Raw genomic sequence first — 21693 nt, forward strand, 5'->3', positions numbered from 1 at the left:
TTAAGGGACGAGTTCACCACAGCTCTCTCTGATCTCTTGATGATTCTGTGCAGTTTTCTTTACTTATCTATAATTCAGAACCTGTGATCACTTCTTCCAATGTTTCAATCGCTCTCAAACCTATTTTCCCAGTTTGGTCAAGAAATAATGATATCTCAGAGTAGGGTGATGACAGTAAAGATGAAGAGAACTGAACATTAAGATAAACATTTTGGTGATATAATCAAGGGGAATTGCTTATGGTCTAATGTAGGAGAGAAGAGATGCTCAAAAATGGTTTTTGGCTTAGGCAATTAGATGGTTTTACAGAAATAAGGGAAACTAGATGAACAATTGGTAATGACAGAAGGCAGCATTCTATTTGGCTATATTAAGTTTGCAGCGCCTATTAGATAACCATGTATATATATCAAATAAATAAATCTTTGAACTGAGAGAAAATGGTCTGCTTAGATGTCCTTCGGGAAGCCTTTTCTGAATGCCCTCTTCCCATCCCATTAAGCTCATTACCTTTGCTACCCACAGCGTCCTTCATCACTTTGATTGAAGCCTTTATAAAACTTATTTTGTAACTGCCTATTTATTGGTCCATTTCCTCTGTTGGACTGTGAGCTTTTTGAAAAACAATCTGTGTTCATTCTTTTTTCAGGTTCCTTCCTGGCACAATGCTGACAGTCAGCTCTTATTTGTTCAATGCATGCACACAAGACAGTAAATTCTATTTTTCTACAGCTCCAGTTTTTGAAAACTATTTTCCAGATTTGCCCAGTACTTGCCTCTCTGTATCTTCTACCCAGTTCAGGATTTATCTCTGAAGTTAGATACTTTTAACTTGTTCCAAATATTCTCTTATATATTTGACTTAGACCATATGTGATTTTTATGTCTGGGTGAGCATATTAGTCTTTCAAACCAAGCATGTAATAAAATCCTCAACATTGTTTTCACATATAATATCTTAAATTATGCTTCCTCAAATATGTTTTTGTATTGAAATACCCAAATGTAGGATTTACTATTTATATCATTAAATTTCATCTTAGTGAGTTCAACACTTAATTCCAGAAGTGGAGATCATTTGGGATCCTACACATAAACATCTTGATTTACATATACTCTTACCTCTAAGTGCTCAGAGGCAGAAGTTGGGAGCATAACACACGTGCCAAAGTTGGGCTCCAGACCCTTTCCCCACCTTCAACCAGAAAATTATGTATTTAGGTTAATGTAAAATTTGTTTTATGGTGAGGTTAACGTAAAATTTATTTTTGGCAAAAAATTGTCTTAAAATTTTTGAAAACCACTTTTCTAGAGCAAGTCACTGGTGCATATCCCAAGACCGTAATCAATACTACATCCTTTTCAGTCTACTCAACACATCACCAATTTAAATGGTTTTGGTTTTTAAAGTTTGCATGACTTATCCACTATAGATTAAAAATGGGTGGATAATTTTTATGAATCATTGTATCTATTTTTAAAAGATGAGAGTAATTTTGTATCTTAGGGAATATTTTTATAATATATAGTTTTGAGTCCTCTCCAACTTTAAATACAAGCTTCTATGAAAGAATTCGTCAATTTAACAGATGCTGGCAATTCAATTGATCTTATCTTGCACTTTGTGAAAAGGTGCTGCAGTTCTTGGTGTGCTCAAAAAAGATAACTGGCCAATTTGTGCTTGGTGATTCGCAGTCTATGTATTCTACTCTAGTTCTTCTTTCCCCTCTCCTTTCACCAATACACCAAATGTATTTAAAAGGGGGGATGATATTGTAGCATAAAATAATCTTACAACAACAGTCTCATGGAAGAAAAGTGGATTTGGGAAGCATCTAATTCCATTTAGGACTATTTACTCAACTAGGTATAAACCCAATCAATCATATTATGCTTCAGCTTACATTTACTATTTTATTTAAATTGCAAAGAACAGCTATTAAATGCCTTGCCCAAATGCAGACATGTCACCTATTAAATGCTTTGCCTAAATGTAGATATGTCACCATCTAAATTTATTTTGTTATCTTTAAAAAATAGAGACAGGATCTATGTTGCCCAGGCAGTTCTTGAACTCATGGACTCAAGTGATTCTCCTGCCCCAGCCACCCAAAGTGCTGGGATTACAGGCATGAGCCACTGTGTGGAGCATAAATTTGTTTTTTGATAGGATTAACACATGAAGAGAACACAAAGCCTACTTTTCATATTCCTAGTGATTCCAAGTTGGATTCTAATGGTATTCTCACAAGGTCACAGAGCAACTTGATGGTGCAACTGAGACCAGAATCCTGGAATTTAGATTCACAGGCCATTATTACACTGTCTACTATCCCATTGTGATCCTCAAATACTTAGTGGTACTGCTCATAAATAAAGGGAGCACCAGCGTAAAAAATTTGTCAAAATCAAACAATTCAAAGGTAACACCCTCTGGTCCTCTACTACTTACCAATTCTTCCTTCTTCGGTTTCAACCATTTAATTGGTCATATTTTCCTAACCTTAAACTGAGTTTGAGACTCAGTATCAGCCTCTGTGAGATAAGATGTAGAAAATATAAAATTATTACAACTTCACAGTGTGATCTCCTCAGAGGTATTAAGTGCCAACTGTTTAATTATTGCCCCTCCAACTCCCAAAATAATAATTTTGGATGGGAAATTATCATTTACATAAAACAATATATAGAAATTAAAACACTTTAATATAAACATTTCCAGAATATAGACTGACTTTATATCAGTACTTTTTGAGACCGTTTTAAAACTATATATCATCTAAGTTTATTATAGACTGTTTCATTTTCCACTTTCAGAACTAGAAAATGCAAAAATACACTGCAAATTAGATTTAACAAAGAAAAAATCAGTTTAAGTTATTTCATACATATTCCTTGGAGAAAGCTGAGACACATAAACACAGAAAAACAACAATAAAATACCACCAACACTACCACAAAACCAAGCAAAGAACTGATTTTGTAATGCTTGGTAATTCTGTCCTTTAAAATAAATTATCTCCCATGAATAAATAATTCACTATCACAGCAATTTGATGAGCAGAAGTAGAGACAACTTCATTTAGGGAAATTACATTATACGTGAGATACGTGAGAAACATTTAATAATTTTTTTTCTTTTTTAAGAAAATGAAGCAAAGTAACTTGAGGAAAAGGCATACTGAATACTTTTACTTCACTTGGCTTTTTTAGAGATTAAAGTAGCCATCCACCTAGAAAAATTACAATAACATGAATTTTATAAAACCAAACTTTTTTTCCTTCAACTTTGAAGGAACAAAACTAAAAAGTTGAAAATCCTAGAGTAGACTCATCCCAAATCACTGTCTCTTCTGTCTTTTCTTGAGTAGGTTTCTTTTTCTCTTAAGTTCTTGTGTTCTCATGTTAGTGTTGTTCAGAGGCTAGGTTTAGGCTTTTTTGTTGTTGTTTCTTCTTTCAATTAAATTTCAAGTTTTTTTAAATAGCTTTCCTGAAGTGACACTGACTGTATCTACCTCTCCTTTTCTTCATCTGATCCTCTTGCTTTTGTCTAAGTCCATTTTCTTAGCTGATTTCCTCAATTAATCCTTGGGCAAACAAAACTAAAAGTTCAATACCCAAGAATAGACTCATTCCAAAACACAGATTCTTGTCTTTTCTGTAACAGGTTTCCTTTTCTCTTATGTTCTCCTTGAGTTCTTATGTTCTTTCTCAGAGGTTAAGTTTGGGCTTTTTTTTTCCTTCTTTTAATTCAATTTAAATTTTTATACAAAAAAAACCTAAGTGTCCTGAAGTGACACTGACTGTATCTACCTCTCCTTTTCTTCATCAGGTGTTCCTTTTTCTAAATCCATATTGACTGTGTTTTTTTTTTTTCAATTCAACCTTGGGTAAACAAAACTAAACATTCAAAATCCAAGAATAGACTCATCCCAAAGCATTTCCTCTTCTGTCCTTTCTTCAACAGATTTCTTTTTTTCTTTCCTGTGCTTACGTTCTTCTTTCTCGGAGGGTACATCATGGCTTTTTTTCTTTTTTCGATGCTTAAGCTTTCCTGAACTGACCTTGACTCTATCCTCCTCTCTTTTCCTTTGTCTGATGCTCTTGTCTTTGTCTAAATCTGTATCTTCATAACTCTTTTTCCTTTTATGCTTGGACTGCTCTTTCTCTGGCCTTTCTTTGCCTTCTTCTAGGTGTCGTTTTCTCTTCTGATGTTTCCGTTTATGACCTGCTTGATGGTCAGCAGTATTGTTTTCTGAGGAGAGGTGCTTGTAAACTTCAGATTCTACACTGTTTGAGCCAGAGTTATTTTCTTGCTGATTAAGGCTCAAGGGTACTGGTTTTTCTGGGAAACAGTCTCTGGTGAGTTGACAGTAGCTAATAGAATCTAGTCTCTGTTTGCTATCATGAGCTGGTAAGCAATGAGGTAACTGGTTTTCCACTACTTGTGAAATACTATATGGTCCTGAATAGGTCTGGAAAGTCTCACATGGGAGCTTTTGCTCCAACATTCTATGTCTGGGTCTGACATCAACCATTTCTCTGTTCCTGTGTGTTTCTACAGAGCTATCTCCTATCTTTCTGAAACAAGTTTTTGGCTCTAGTCCTCTGGCTTTCTGCACTTTTATGTAATCTTCAAGTTCATCTTGGAAAGAATCATACGTCCTCTTTGAATGGGTTGGTAGCCACTGAGGTAACTGGCTTTCCACTGGTGAAATATGGTATGGTCGTTGGTAGGTCTGGGAAGCCTCATGTGAAAATCTTTGCTCACACATTCTTGATCTGGGTCCAGAATCAACCATTTCTCTGTACCCATGAGTATCCACAGAGTTCTCTCTCATCTTTCTGAAACAAGTCTTTGGATCTAGTCCTCTGGCTTTCTGTACTTTGATGTAATCTTCAAGTTCATCTTGGAAAGAGTCATATGTCTTCTTTGAATGAGGTAACTGCTTTTCCATTGCTTGTGAAATATTGTATGGTGCTGGGTATGTTCGGAAAGTCTCAAATGGGAGTCTTTGTTCAAACATTCTATGTCTGGGTCTGGAATCGACCACTTCTCTGTATCTACGGGTTTCCAAAGAACTCTCTTCCATCTTTCTGAAACAAGTCTTGGCCTCTAGTCCTCTGGCTTTCTGCACATTGATGTAATCTGCACACTCATTTTGGTAAGAGTCTTGTGTCTTCCTTGAATTCTTCACTAGATTGATAACAATGGATTCTCTGTAAAGAAGACAGTAGAAAATTCTTATTAGATTATTTTATTCTAAATATTTTATTTGTTCTTAAAAGTATTAGTCTGAAAAAACAAAAACAACAAATTAAAAAACCCAAACAGATTTTAAAAACCTACTTCATTATAAAAGCTATAAATTGTGAATTTTTATGCCAAAAAAGCACATTGGACAGTGAGAACCTACCTCATTATAAAGCCATAAATCATGACTTTCTATGCCCCCCAAAAAGGAGCATGGAAAATGATATATCTCCTAGGCACCTCACAATTTTTATGCAAAAAAGAAAAGGAAATTTCCTCTGGTCCGGGATGAAAGGGAAGATGGGTATAAAGTAGCAGATATATTTGATGTTGTTGTAGCACTAAAAATGTTAAGGCATGTTGGAATGTATGGGTAGGGACTAATAATATTTAATGTCCTGACAGATGCTCTGATTTGAATGTCATATCATTTTTAAAGTTTTCATTAGTTCCTTATATACATCTTATAAATGTGATATGTGTTTATTCTGTAATCTTGAGATTTTTAAAAATCTAAATTATAAATCTAGCCAGGTGTGGTGTGTGTGCCTGTATTCCCAGCTACTGAGAGTGAAGCAGGAGGATCTCTTGAGCCCAGGAGTTTGAGGCTGTACTGCACTATGATGGAACCTGTGAAAAGCCACTGGACTCCACCCTGGGCCAGAGAGCAAGAACCCATCTCTGAAAAAAAGGAATGTAAATGTAGGTTAATTGGGTAAGTCAGACAATTTAGCTTCTAAGTATTCGGATACAAATAATAGAAATATTTTCTACTAGAATAAAACAATGTAACAGAAAGAATATGTCTTGATTTTATTTTATTCATTTTATTTTATTTATTTTCTTGAGACAGGGTCTCACTCTGTTGCCCAGGTTAGAGTGCAGTGGTATGATCATGGTTCACTGCAGCCTCAACACCCTGGACTCAAGCGATCCTCCTACCTTAGCTACCCAAGTAACTGTGACCATGGGTACATGCCACTAAACCTGGCTAATTTTTCTTTTTTCTCAGGTAGAGATAAGGTCTCACTATGTTGCCCAGGCTTGACCTCAAACTCCTTGGCTCTTCCTCCCACAGTACTGGGATTACAGGCATAAGCCACCAGGCCTGGCTCTATGTCTTGACTTTAAAAGCATCAATACAAAGATAAATAGTCAAATACCCTTTGCTACCTGAACTACCCAATCTCCAACTGTCCATTCAATTCTCCTCTCCTTGAAATAACAGAATAAAATGGACTAAATATTTATTGAACTCCTACTATGTGCCAGGGCAGGCACCTTACACATATTATATTTCATCATAACAATCTTATATAAGAACTGACCAAAGTTACACACTTGGTAGAAAAATGGATCTGGTATTCTAATCCAGGTCCATCTAATAGCAAGACCTCTGTTCTCAACCACTATACATCACTGGAAAAATGGTGACTGGGTCACTGAATCCCTGGAACCAAGCCAACCTTCCAGAAATTCTCTGCATTTGTGTGGTTAGTGTGAGAGTGATCCTTTAGCATCTCTCCAAAGAACACTGCTCTCTAGTCAGGAGGGGTGCCAGTAAGCCAGGTTTGCCAGTACACTATCATTACTAGAACTAAAACTAGAACCCCTGAGGGACACTAGTATGCAATATGTTACAAATATTGCCAACCATACCCAGGTTAAACTCATAGGGACATGAATGCCTAAGACGTTTGTAAAATACATCAAAGAGTGCTTGACTAGAAGCTCTGGTCTTTGGCATTATAGGAAAATTTTGGCAAAAATACTTACTTAATTTGATGTTCACTTCCTTGCATGTGGGACCGGAACATATCTAAAGATGTAAAAGCAATACTACAAATATGGCAAACATAGGTTCTCATACTAAATGCTGAAAAAACAAAGAGTTCAAGTTAAGAAGGTCAGTATAAATACATTCAGAATCACATAATGTTAGAACTGGACAAGAATTTATTAGAGACCATCTACTTGACATTTTCCAATAAAGATGGGGCCCAGAGAGGTCAAATGACTTGGTCAAAGTCACAGAGCAAGTTAGTAGTAGTGTTAGCCTCTCAGAGCCCACACCTCTTAATTGAATGCCCAGAATTCTTTACACCACACCACACTGCTTCTCTAGCTTAACTTCTTCCCTAAGAATCTGCTATCTGTCTACTTACTGTTGCTACATGGAGGTGCAACAGGCACCTGAAATTTAGCATGGCCAACCAACCTTTGCCTCTGAATCTCTTAACCAGCCTCTTTTTGTTTGCCCCAACTCTGTTTCCACCCAACCAAAACCTGAAACGTCCCAAAACATTAAAAACAAATAAAGGCAAATTTTTTACTCTCTTACCTGAGATCACTGCAGTGCCTTAGTTACCAAAAGTAATTTCCACAGATTTTAGAAAGGAGAGAGGTTCAGTGAGCCCCACTCTCAGGATAAAAGCTGAAAGCAAAATTCTAAAACAAAACTACTAGTTACCACTTCAAAAGAGTCAAAAGCTATACACTAGGAACTATATAGTAACTAGCACACTATTCTGCTTTGTAGGTAGAATTAGAAGCAAGGGATACATTAATTTTTTAAAAATCTCATCATCCTTCCACTTTATCTTTGATCAGAAGAAGCAAATTAATACATTTCATAAGCCAAATATAAAATCATTCTGACCCTAGGGAGGAGGAAATAAATTGGTACGTGCAAAGATTTTAGGGACAACCACGGTAATCTTTTAAACCAAAAAGTGACCTAATCATTTCAAAGAAGCTAAATTAATTATTATCAAGTATATTGGCCTTGTCTGAGCAAAGACTATTCATAGAAACAGGAGACTGCTTGCAAGGGGAAGGAAAGATGCTGACTCTGAAGAAAATGAGGCTGCACACTACTGGCTATTGCGGGCCCAGGAAAACTCAGCAGGTTATGTCAAAATATGAATGAAATGTTCCCTCAAAACTATCCTTTTCTATGCTCTAATTTCATGCATACTAAGTCACTTTCTGATTATAATTGGTTTTTCATATTCTTTGATACCAAGAACAGGATACCCTGGATGATAGACATCAAGAAAAACTAGGAAATGGAAATATGTATCTCCTCTTACCATAAATCAATACCAGAATGACAATACAATAACTTAAAGTACAATGTTTCCCAGACTTCTTTGATAAAAATCAACTGGGGTGTCAGTTAAAAATACAGATTCCCAGGCTCTCCCCTGGAGAACATGATTCAATGTTTCTAGGGCAGGGACAAGAAATTTCTATGATCACAAATATGGCAAATGATTATCACAGGCTTTGTGAGAAACATATTAAAGTAATATCTTTCCAGTTAGTTATCAGCCACTTTCAAGTTTGTTTGCGGTTAGTGAGTCCCTGATTTGAGGCTGATCATCTTGAAGATTTTGGACTTCTTGCAAAGCTAAGGACTAAACCCAGGAGAGTACATATTCACAACAACCTCTTTTAGGAAATTCGTACCATCTTTTACAGGTGCTGGAACTTAGGCTCAGATTAACTTTGCCAATACCATATATTTTGAGGGTACCCAAGTTGTGCAAGATAAGCAGGAGTCCTGGTTTCCTCTGGATTAGTGGTTCTCAACGCTGGTTACACATTAGAATCATATGGAAAAATTTAAAAATATTGATGTTACAGCTCCATGTCAGACCAATTAAATCAGAATCTCTAGGAGTGGAATTAGGCACCCTTACTTTTTGAAAGCTTTACATACGATTTAACTGTGCAGCCACTGTTGAGCACTTGCCCTAGATCAAGCTTGTCCAACTTGCAGCCCACAGGCCACATGTGGCCCAGGGTGCCTTTGAATGTGACTCAACACAAATTCACAAACGTTTCTTAAAACATTATGAGATTTTTATGTGATTTTTTAAACTCATCAGTTATTGTTAGTGTTAGTGTATTTTATGTGTGGCCCAAGATAATTCTTCTTCCAGTGTGGCCCATGGAAGCCAAAAGATTGGACACCTCTACCCTAGATTATTGAGCTAATAATCTTCATTATGACTATAAACTCAGATTATATTTCAGAGTTTTTACATATTTATTTAGTGCTTATAAAGTATACTGTATACAGTGTTCTCCTCCATTCCTGCTTTGTTTCTCCACAAACTAAATCAGAAATAATATTCTAATAGAGGTAACATAGAGGTTTAGAAGAGCTGCCAGTCATGTATTAAAGATCCAGAGGCATTTCTAGAACTGTAGTCTGATTACCATTACCTTAGCCCTTGGCTTTTTCACATACTGATGTTCTTTATCTTTTTCTAGGATTCAGACATCTCAGAAAATGATATACAAAAGTTGTGTAAACCCTTTCTGTGAAGATATGAAACCTATTTATGGCCCCAAGGTCAGAATTCCTGATTGAATCCTCCTGGGGCCTGCCTCCATTCTGTTTCTTATACTCTCCACTCTTTTATTTCAGAGACTATTCCGAGGTTCTGTTCTGTTCTTGGCTGTTCTGCTCTCAGCCCTTCTAGGATTCCTTGTTTCTGAGTTCACCCAGAAACTCAGGCTCCTTTATAGCTTGTACCCTTCAGAATCTTCACTAACCTGAAACTTGTGGGGCCTACTCTTCCCCTAATCATAACCCTATCTCATAAGTCTCTGAACTAAGGTCTTTGTTTTCAAAGCATAAATTGGGAAAGTGCGTGTCTAACACTGTTTTCCATCTTGGCTCCATATAAAAATCACTTAGGGAGTTAAAAAAGAGAAAACAAAACACGAATGTGTAAGTCCCAGAGATGGTAATTTAATTGATTGGAGGGTTGGCCTGAGCAATGGGAGTTCTAAAAGCTCCTCACATGATTCTAATTAGTCAAGGCTGAGAACCACTGGTCTAACATCTTAAATGGGGAAAAGCCAATTGAGAGCTGCACATAATCAAAACTGCAGCTGTCAGGAAGAATTGCTAATGGACGCTGGGCCTACTACCTAGGTGATGGGATGATCTGCGCAGCAAAACCACCATGGCACACATTTACTTATATAACAAACCTTCACATCTGCACATGCACCCATGAACTTAAAATAAAAGTTGGAAAAAAACTGCATGTGAATATCGGATTTATGTTATAAAGAAAAACAGAAAATGTCCAATTTACCTATTTTAAAATTATGACAGGACAAAACATTTTTACAAACCTAACATTTGTTACAAACCTATTCTGTGATGGGTACTACATATACTACTTCAGTTAATTATTATTCAATCCTGTAGAGTCACATTATTTTCATTTTATACCAGAGGAATCTGCGGTGCAACTTGGCAAGTGACTGTATCTCCAAATCTATGTTTATCCCTCTATACAACACTGACTCTCAATAAACAATTTGCAAATATGAATTGAGAAAAAGTTATGCCCTCATTACCATATAAAGCACTAAGAAGGATACTGCAGAATAAAATATAATCCTTTGTCTCAGAGAAGCTAATTCCCTTGAGGGGCTATAATTGTATCAATTGTCAATGAACAGTAAAGCCTATGAGAAATCAGAGAAAGGGGAGAACACAAAGAACTAGAACAGTAAGAGAAGTTGTGATGGATCTTTGAGGACAGAAAAGATTTGAATTTGTAAGAAAGCAGGTAAGGGCATTCCAGGGGATGAAAATAATATCAAGTATGGCAGAGACAGAAATCAGCACAATGTGTTGAATCCAAATAATCGGTTTAACAAATACTGAATACCTATGTGGCACCAAGCATCAGGTTAGATGCCAGGGATACAAGATGAATGAAACAGCCAAGTTGTTCACAAATCCAGTGTGAGAAAGATACATGAACAAAAAATTTCAGTCTCACTTGGTAAAAGTAAGAGAGGTATGTTTAAGAGGTATGCGAGCAGAAAGAAGCAGGGGCACTTAGCATAATACGGGGGTCTGAAAAAGGCTACTGGAAGAGATAATGTCCTAGCTAAACTTGGAGGGATGATGAATAGTTAACCTGAAAACAGTTGAGAAGAGTGTTTTAGGTACAAAAATTCATGAAAAAAGCATAGAAGTGCTTACAGGAACTTCTTAAAATTTGGAATTGTTGTAGAGTAAAACATAAGAGAAAGAGATGGGAAGAGGCAAAATGGGTCAGATCAAAGAAAGACTTATATGTTATGCTAAGGAGCCTATATTTTTTATTCTGTGCTTTGGGAAACCTTGAAGTGGTTTATGTATTAAGTGACGTGGTTGGTCAATTGTGTGTTTTAGATGAGTCTCTTCTGTGGCTGCAATACAAAGGATTAATTAAAGAAGAGTAAGCCTAGAAGTAAGGAGATCAGGCAAGACATAATGAGGACATGGACTCATTATGGTCTCAGTAGGGGTAGAAAGAAGCAGGGAGATTGGTGTAACATTTAACTTTAAAACTGGCAAAAATTAGCGACAGAATGACTGTGACGGATTGGGGAGAGGAAAGAATCTAGAGAAGTCTAAAATAATTCCCAGAAACCTAATTTGGTAAGTGGGTGGGTGGTGATCCCATTAACTGAAATTGGAACTTCAGATGTATGTGTTGTTTTAATGGGTGGGAGAGTAGGCAATGGTGAATAGTGCAAGTTTGAACACAGGGTCTAAGATAGCTACTAAACTTTCATGTAAAGGTGTCCAACAGGCAGTTATATACAGGAGTATGAAAGGCAGAAGATAGGTCAGAGAGATTTTGGAGATGTCAGAACACGGGGGTGGATAGTCAAAATAATCAGAGTGGATGAAATCTCCTGAAGATAATGTATGGGTGGGCACAGGAATAGCAACATACTGATAAAACCCTGGAGAATGCCATTCTTTAAAGAAAGATGGTAGAGAAAGATGAGCCTATGAAAAGTCCACCAAAGCAAAGGACAGCAAATTATAAGAATGAACAGAAGAGAGTGATGTCAAAGGAGCTAAATAAAGATGTTCATTGGACTTACAAATTTAGAAGTCACTTTGCCACTGTGAGTAGTAGTTACAGTGAGGTGGTAGACTGGTGGTGTGAAGGCTGAGGGAATAAGTGCCAAAGAACAGCAGTGAGTTGAGTAAATAATAAGTGGAGACAGTAAGAGTGTACTACATTTAAAAAATAATTTGGTTAAGAAGGGAAGGGGAGAATGTAGTAGTTAAAGGAGAACTCAGGGTTACAGGAGGATTTAGTTAAACCAAGATACTTGGTAGTAATCCACATCTGATGGCCAAATTTTTCTTGATGAAATCACAAAGGAGCTTGTCTGAGAAGTGTGAAGAGAAGGAGTGTAGCGGGGGAAGAGAGTCTTGAAGAATGATATAGGTTTAAAATTGTCGCTAAGGGGAAAGTGAAGGAAAAGGAAACAGATTAAGTAGGACTAAAGGCCCAAAGAGGTTAGGTACCAAGACTCTGAAAACATACCCAATCTCTATAGTTTATAATTTTCCACAGCATCACTCAGTAGGCTTTATGCAGAAGTAGAAAATGTATAGGGTGGAACTGATCCAGGGTTGAAATCCTGCTACTAGGGAGTGAGAGAATAACAATGAGGTACAAGTAAGCTTTCCAGAAGGTTGTTACAGCATTAAGGTGTGAGGTGACGGTAGTAGAAATGTAATGAATGGCTACAGAAAGGAGAAATAGTTCTAAGATTTGATAAGATTTGCTAATGGATAGGATATAGATAATTAAGTAGTCAAAGACAGCCTCAAAGATTCAAGTGTAGGTGACTAATAAACATTGGAACTACTAGCAAAGACAGAAAACTTGGGAAATTCAAGGTGACTGTAGAGAAGATTATTAATTCCGTTTTAGGTATGTTGAGTTATAGGTGAAGGTGAGGCATCTGAGTGCAATAATGTGGCCAAAAATTAGTAAGATAAACAAAACAAATATAATAAATAAAAAATACATACATACTTTAGTTCCATATCGTTATGGTAGCCATTCCTGTGCTAATAAGATCTGAGCTGGATGAGGGACATGAAGAAAGCAGTGAGAATGGTGAAGAAAAAGAGAAAGATTAGATATGGGAGAAACATATATAAACAATAGCAGATGGAGAGGAAGGCAGACAGAAGAAAATGGGTGATGAGTGAAACAGTTAAGGTGGCATATGTTAAATTATTACCACTTGCTCACTTGTAATGAGGGCATCTGCTGTTACTGTTCTTTGAAATTGTCATTAGCTAGTTAAAATTCTCCAGGTATTTTTTAATGTTCAAATGTTTACTGCTCTCAAAATGAAAGAGCCAAGGTAGGGTTGAAAAATCTGTTGAGCTCTAGCTTCAGAGGCTAATGTAAAGTGATTCCAATGACTGGATTAAATTATGCTGATGATCATCCCCTCTCCTCCACCATCAGATGATAATTTCACCAAAATCCTTCTTTCATCATTCTAATAACATTAAAACTTCAGGGTGCCAAAATGGCCCCCCCATTTAGAAGTGACAGGAGTGCACACACTTCTCATAGTTAACTCAGTTCAAATTTACCTAATACTAGAAAATTAGAAGCCCCTTATTTCAGATACACTCAACCTAGCAACAGGAAAAATACCTTAACAAGTGAAAGTTGTCATTTCTCTGAACATATACTCCTACTTTCAGAAGCCCTAGCACTTGTATTTCTACACTTGCCTAAATCAACATTCTTCATAATCCTAGATAAAAACACGTATCTCTATGTAACTTTCTGGGATATGCTGAATCACACTAAGTAGAAACCTAAAAGAGTAGAAAACAGGATGAGCACTCAACAAATAAAGATAATTAATAGTTATCTGATGCATATATTAAGCTAATCTCTATTGAATTGGTCCTATTTCTGTGTGAGTTTCTATCTGTAGCACTGGAAATATAGATGAATTAGATGAAGTCCCTTGCCTCAAAGACCTTACATTCTAATTGGAGACAGACACATGCAGAGATACTTAGAAATGCAGGTTAAGGAAGCACATAAGATTAACCCTGAAGTAATTGAATGAGGGGGAGTTAGCCAGGGGAAGTGTTATAGGGATATTCCAGACAAAGTGGCAGCATGAACGAGGGCACAGACACAAAAAAACAGGGTAATAGTTTCTGGCAACCATATGTAGTTTGCAGGTACTGACCCATATAGATCATGCCAGGAAGTAGCAGGGGACAAGCCTGGAGAAGGCAGGCAGAAACAAGATGGTGGAGAGCTATGAAGCTTAGATTTTATATTTAGAAGATGAAGGAACAATGAAGGGTTTTAAAGAAGGGGAATGACATGGAAATACACTTTAAGTCAAACACTCTAGTGGTTAAATTGGGGGTGGGTTTGGGGGAACAAAACTGGAGGCAGAAAGAGTAGTTAGGAGGTTGTGGCAATCACTTCTCAAAACTTATTCAGTACAAATCACCTACAGATCTTGTTAAAATGCAGATTCTGATTCCGTAGGTCTGCAGTGGGGCCTGAGAGTCCTTGTTCTAACAAGTTCCCAGGTGATGCCAATGGTGTTGATCCACAACCCACACACTGAGTAGCAAACCTCTAGGAAAGATCTTGAGGACCTGAACTAATGTGGGAAGTGCAGGGCTGGAGATAAGGGGAGAGTAGTATTCAGGAGGTAGAAGAGTCACAGCTTGGTGCTTCATTAAATATATGAAGTGAAGAAGGTGGTGTTTGGGGGTTCATAGTTACCTGTGGGTTTCTACTTTGAATGACTAGGTGGATTTGAAATGGCTATGAGGCATCCAGGTGAAGCAGTAGCTGCCATTTGGATATGTGAATCTAATACTTGACAGATAGGTCATAAGCATACAGATGAGAAATGAAATCAGGGAAATAGAAATCGTGTTTGTAGAGTAAGGTCAAGGATGAAACCATGGGAATACCTACATTTAGGTAATGAATAAAAAAAGAGCCCATAGAGAAAACAAAAAAGAAACAGAAATAGAGGAGAAGAACCAGAGCATAAAGAGTTACATATGACAAAGAATAGAGCTTCAAGGAGGAGAGAAGAATGAACGTTTTCACATGAAGGAGAAAGGCTGGGTAAAGAAAGAACTGAAAAATAATAGTGAGTGGAGGAAAAGAAGTGGGTGGAAGAGAGAATATGAAAGGGGAATAAAATACACTAGTAGTGAGAAGGTGCCTGTGGGGGGAAAAATGAAAAAAAAATATGGTTAGAAGAGCAAGTGGATCACTCCAGTCAGGATCAGTCTCTTTACTGTGCCTGAATTCTTGCCACTCTTAGCTCCAAGCCCTTTGGTTCATCCTTTCTTCTTCCCACTTCTATCCATTGAAAATCATCTAAATATATGAAGATTTTTCTGGACCATTATGCTTCACTTATCTAGTTACCAAAAATATGTACACAAAAATGCGCCTGTCGGCTCTTGCAATGAAGTATTATTAACCTAACTAGTTTACACGCTCGCTCCTTTAGGGAACTGTATTCCAAAGAATGACTAGCCTAGCACCAAAGAGACACTTAAAACATACTTAGTAAAAATGATATAACCACATGATATTAATTTAAAATGCTTCCTTATGTATATACCTAAGGATCCTTATTTACCTAAAATAACATGAAACCATGAGAATTCCTATGTTTGATTCTAAAATTAAGAGGGGTCATCTAAACCATTCAGGTTCTCATTTCCTAGGAAATGAACAGATCAAGTTAGATGGACTTGTAAGTCCTTATAAAATTCTATGATTCCATGAATACTATCAACCTCTCACTCAAGAAGAGTAAAATGGTATGTAAATAAGCTAGTATGTTTTATAAAACACAAACTTCCTATGAAAAAGTTTTGGGATAATTTTATGTTTACCATTTGCATTTGATTTTGCTGGAAGAGATTTCTCTCTTATTTTGTCTAAAAATGTCTCCCTGGCTTCATTTCTTTTGTGTTTTTTTTTTCCCCAACATAATGTTGTTGAGTCATTACTGGACTATTAAAGGAAGCAGGATAGAGCTTGCAAAATTTGTTCGGATTATTCAAACCCAAATCACTGCTGGGAGAGGAAGGCATAGTCTTGTCTTTAATCCCACCTGGAGGAGGCTTGACAGGAAGGGGCTTCAGGAATGTTGACTCTGCAGAAGTAGTAAGAGGCACTCCTGCTGAAATAGTTGTAATAAGAAGTGATAAACACATTTTCAGATATTAGAACTGCATTTATTGTAAAGTACTAGGGAAATTTATAATTCTCTAAAAACCCACTCCCTGGACTTTTTTTTTCAACAGACAGCTGCTGGATAAAGCTTCTAAAGTAAAAAAGAATTTCCTTCTGTGAGAATGGAAGTGTGAATATGAATTTGTCACCAAGTTTGATATGAGAAGGAAGTAGTATTCTGTATTAGGCATTGCCTGATTATATTCATATAAAAATCAATGAAAGTATGATAGCCATCTTATGATTCTTTAAAATTAGTGAGGATAAAACATATGATATTAACTTCTAAGTTAGTCTTTCTTGAGTAACAAAGTAAGGCGTCTATTCATTCTACATTTGTGATGTCTGCATCAGAATAAAATCTATGCAGTTGTTTAAGACTATAAAACTATACATGTTCCTACAATTCCAGTATTTCATAGCTCTTTTATTTATCCTCCTCTCTGAGCCCAAGTTGATAAATTTTGGGACTGAAGATAAAGCTTTTACAAGATGTTTTTTCTTTTAGGGCACACTGATTCTGTCTATCTTTTGAATGACAGGCAGAAAAAAATGTATAAAAATTAGAGACTAAATTTAAAAAAATAATTCTGGCTTCATTTATTAAGAAAATAAAAGTTTTAATAACATATCTTGTGGCATTGACTTTGCTGGGTGACTATGAGTTCAAAATCGATGAGTTCAAATTATACTATGAGTTCAAAATTGATGTCGGTGAATTTTCCATGGCAGGCATGCCTTAGTCCTAAAGTGTTGAAGCTACAAAGAATGTGGTAAATTATTTACTACAGAGGATTAATCATCTTTTCTTGTTCTAGCACATGCATTTATAAAAATACAAGTTGAGTTTTCCAGGGTATACTCTGCCATCTTGGGCAACTTTGAGTCAGTTTTCTCATATGTGCTGGTGACCCAACATCACCAGGAGAAGGAAAGATGCAATGTTTTTATAATTCCCTGTATTTTCAGGATTTAACATAAAATAAGTACTCAGTAACTAACTGATGATGCTGGTAGTACTTCTTATTTATAGGAAGAAAGAAATAGGCTGTCATAATAGAAAGAGAGTCAGTAACTTTTTTTTTTTGCCTACAGTTAGTAGGAAACACATAACTACATTATGGTGAAGACATTGATTTGAACACTTATATGAGATAATGTTTTGGAAAATACTAACGCAAAAAAGACAGCAAGGGGAAGAAGTAAAAAGTGAAGATTTTATTATTTGATTAAAAAATGATGAGTTCATGTCCTTTGTAGGGACATGGATGAAATTGGAAATCATCATTCTCAGTAAACTATCACAAGAACAAAAAACCAAACACCGCATATTCTCACTCATAGGTGGGAATTGAACAATGAGATCACATGGACACAGGAAGGGGAATATCACACTCTGGGTACTGTTGTGGGGTGGGGGGAGGGGGGAGGGATAGCATTGGGAGATATACCTAATGCTAGATGACGAGTTAGTGGGTGCAGCGCACCAGCATGGCACATGTATACATATGTAACTAACCTGCACAATGTGCACATGTACCCTAGAACTTAAAGTATAATAAAAAAACAAGACATTATAAAAAAAAAAAGAGTAAAGGTGGAACAAAGTGTCTATCTAAAAAAAAAAAAAAAAAAGAAACTGACAAAGCTCCAGCTGCTTACTGTTGTTTCTTTATAGCAGTATAGCAAATCACTTGCTTTTGTTTGAATTTGGTGAACTGAAAAGGAGAGGTCACAACATTTCTTAAAAATCAACTAGCAATTAAAATCTCCATATTAAATGACAAAGACAGACACAGAGATTAACTAGGAAGAAGAATAATAATCAAGTTATTTCAACTGGGGTGAAAGTCTCCCCCACTAAAAAGGATATGGCAGAGTTAGACAAAACATGATAGGTAGATCCTGCATTGAAGATCAAGAGGTGAATGGAACCTTACCCATCTCTGGTTGAAATCCTGATGGAGATGCCTGATCATGTTCCTCCATCAATTGCTTCAGTTTTTTAGCATGGACCTTTCCCACATAGTGAGACTGAGCAATAAGTGGAGAGCTAAACATCATGTTGCAGAGATGACAAAATTTGTTTTTGTCCACTCCTTCATACCTATGCACCTGAAATAGGCACAATCTTGTTAGAAAGATTCAATAACTCAAAGTTTGGATTACAATACCAACACACATCACTCACCTGAAAATTCTCAACATGCATCTTCATTTTCTTACCAGGCACTTCATTTTGTTCCCCATGCATTTGAAAATAAAAACTAACATTTTGAGCATGTTTTTCACCCTGAAAAAAGATATAATATGACTTTGTTTATTCAATAAAAGAGTCATTCAAAATTTACACCTTTCTGAATTTGAGGATGGCACTCATGTGTGTTAATATATTTAGTCAAACTTGGTACAGACTCACATGATTTCAAATCTCTAAATGTCAGTTAAAATGAAAATAATGCTAAATTTAGAAGCCAATAACTTTTAGATTCTTGTTTTTGAAATGGATTCCTAGTTGCTGCCCAATATCAAATATCTTCTTTTTACTTAGTTACAGATCTTGAGCAATGTACCCAGTTAAAAGACTATGTTTTTCAGCCTTCCTTTCAGCAAGATGTATCCATATAACTAGATTCTGGTCAATAAGATATAATTTGAAGTGTTATGTAGAACTTCTGGGAAGCCTCCTTAAATGACTGGGCCATAAGCCCTTATTCTACCCTTCTTCCTTACTGATTTTGGAATTAAGATACAAAGGATGGAGTTTCAACAGTCATCTTTGGACCATGGTGGACATTGAGGAGGAAAACCAGTTCATCAGAGCAGAAAGACAGAAAATGCCCGCCAGACGTGGTGGCTCACGCCTGTAATCCCAGCACTTTGGGAGGCTGAGGTGGGCAGATCACAAGGTCAGGAGTTCGAGACCAGCCTGACCAACATGGTGAAACCCTGTCTCTACTAAAAATACAAAAATTAGCTGGGCGTGGTGGTGTGCACCTGTAATCTCAGCTGCTCAGGAGGCTGAGGCAGGAGAATCACTTGAACCCAGGAGGTGGAGGTTGCAGCGAGCCGAGATTGCGCCACTGCACTCCAGCCTAGGCGACAGAGACTCTGTCTCAAAAAAAAAATGCCTAGGTCCCTGATAATGTTATAAAGCTGTCATATCAGCCCTCTACTACCTCCCTTGCAAATTCTTTTACGTGAGAAAAGAAATCCTTCTGGGTTTAAGAGACATTAGAAATAATCTCTAACAAATATATAACCAAATATGTAAGAATGACTAAGATGTTGGTGTAGGGGGAAGGGAAACTAACATTTCCTGAGCACATAATGTGAGATAATCACTCTCTCTACAGAATTTTATTTATTTTTAAAATTTAATTTAATTATACTTTTCCATAAGTTATTAGGGTACAGGTGGCATTTGGTTACATAAGTTCTTTAGTGGTGATTTGTGAGATTTTAGTGCACCCAGCACCCGAGCAGTATACACTGTGCCATATTTGTAGTCTTTTATTCCTCGCCTCCCTTCCACTCTTCCCCCCAAGTCCCCAAAGTCCATTGTATCATTCTTATGCCTTGCATCCTCGTAGCTTAGCTCCCACATATCAGAGAGAACATACGATGTTTGATTTTCCATTCCTGAGTTACTTCACTTAGAATAATAGTCTCCAATCTCATCCAGATAACTGCAAATGCTGCTAATTCATTACTTTTTATGGCTGAGTGGTATTCCAGTGTATATATACCACAGTTTCTTTATCCACTCAGTGATTGATGGGCATTTGCGTTGGTTCCACGATTTTGCAATTGTGAATTGTGCTGCTATAAATATGCGTGTGCAAGCATCTTTTTTGAATTATGACTTCTTTTTCTCTGGGTAGATATCCAGTAGTGGATTGCTGGATGAAATGATAGTTCTACTCTTAGTTATTTAAGGAATCTCCACAATGTTTTCCATAGTGGCCGTACTAGTTTATATTACCACCAGCAGTGTAGAAGTGTTACCTGTTCACCACTTCCACGCCAACACTACTGTTATTTGATTTTTTGATTATGGCCATTCTTGCAGGAGTAAGGTGGTATCGCATTGTGGTTTTGATTTGCATTTCCCTGATCATTAGTGACGTGGAGCATTTTTTCCTGTGTTTGTTGGCCATTTGCATATCTTCTTTTGAGAATCGTCTATTCATGTCCTTAGCCCACTTTTTGATGGGATTGCTTGTTTCTTACTGATTTGTTTGAGTTTGTTGTAGATTCTGGATATTAGTCCTTTGTCAGATGTATAGATTGTGAAGATCTTCTCCCACTCTGTAGGTTGTCTGTTTACTCTGCTGACTGTTCCTTTTGGTGTGCAAAAGCTCTTTAGTTTAATCAGGTCCCAGCTATTTATCTTTGTTTTTATTGCATTTGCTTTTGGGTTCTTGGTCATGAAATCCTTGCCTAAGCCAGTATCTAGAAGGGTTTTTCCATTGTTATCATCCAGAATTTTTATAATTTCAAGTCTTAGGTTTAAGTCTTTAAACCATGTTGAGTTGATTTTTGTATAAGGTGAGAGGTGAAGATCCGGTTTCATTCTCCTACATGTGGCTAGCCAATTATCCCAGCACCATTTGTTGAATAGGGTGTCCTTTCCCCAATTGATATTTTTGTTTGCTTTGTTGAAGATCAGTTGGCTTTAAGTATTAGGGTTTATTTCTGAGTTCTCTATTATGTTCCATTGGTCTATGTGCCTATTTTTATACCAGTACCATTCTATTTTGGTGACTATGGCCTTATAGTATAGTTTGAAACCAGGTAGTGTGATGCCTCTAGATTTGTTCTTTTTGCTTAGTCTTGCTTTGGCTATGTGGGCTCTTTTTTGGTTCCATATGAAGTTTAGAATTGTTTTTTATAATTCCGTGAAGAATGATGGTGGTATTTTGATGGGGATTGCACTGAATTTGTAGATTGCTTTTGGCACAGAATTTGTAGATTGCATTTTCACAGTATTGATTCTACCCATCCATGAGCATGGAATATGTTTCCATTTGTTTGTGTCATCTATGATTTCTTTCAGCAGTGTTTTGTAGTTTTCCTTACAGAGATCTTTCGACTCCTTGGTTAGGTATATTCCTAATTTTTTTTTCTTTGCAGCTATTGTAAAAGGGGTTGGGTTCTTGATTTGATTCTCTGCTTGGTCGCTGTTGGTGTATAGAAGAGCTACTGATTTGTGTACATTAATCTTGTATCCAGAAACTTTGCTGAATTCTTTTATCAGTTCTAGGGGCTTTCTGGAGGAGTCTTTAGGGTTTTCAAGGTAAATGATCATATCATCGGCAAACAGTGACAGTTTGACTTCCT

At 36.7% G+C, this 21693-nt stretch overlaps 1 protein-coding gene across 5 annotated transcripts in view; it reads right to left on the bottom strand.

The window, feature by feature from the left end:
* Positions 1-2687: 2687 nt before the first annotated feature.
* ZMAT1 (zinc finger matrin-type 1) overlaps positions 2688-21693 on the bottom strand; it is a 49717-nt gene continuing 30711 nt past the window's right edge. For 2 of the 5 annotated variants that reach the window (XM_019019496.2, XM_055376599.1), the window contains exons 3-7: positions 18542-18643; positions 18291-18465; positions 16229-16297; positions 7031-7130; positions 2688-5220 (exon numbers count right to left, since the gene is read on the bottom strand). In XM_019019496.2, the coding sequence (XP_018875041.2) occupies positions 3909-5220; positions 7031-7130; positions 16229-16297; positions 18291-18465; positions 18542-18643 (1758 nt within the window). In that variant the 3' untranslated portion in view covers positions 2688-3908. Of the gene's footprint in view, positions 5221-7030; positions 7131-7595; positions 15200-16228; positions 16298-18290; positions 18466-18541; positions 18644-21693 lie in introns of those variants that run through there. The other 3 variants (XM_055376601.2, XM_055376602.1, XM_019019497.3) reach the window with 3 other exon arrangements.

The sequence above is a fragment of the Gorilla gorilla genome, chromosome X (assembly GCF_029281585.2).
Source record: "Gorilla gorilla gorilla isolate KB3781 chromosome X, NHGRI_mGorGor1-v2.1_pri, whole genome shotgun sequence".
NCBI lineage: Eukaryota > Metazoa > Chordata > Mammalia > Primates > Hominidae > Gorilla > Gorilla gorilla.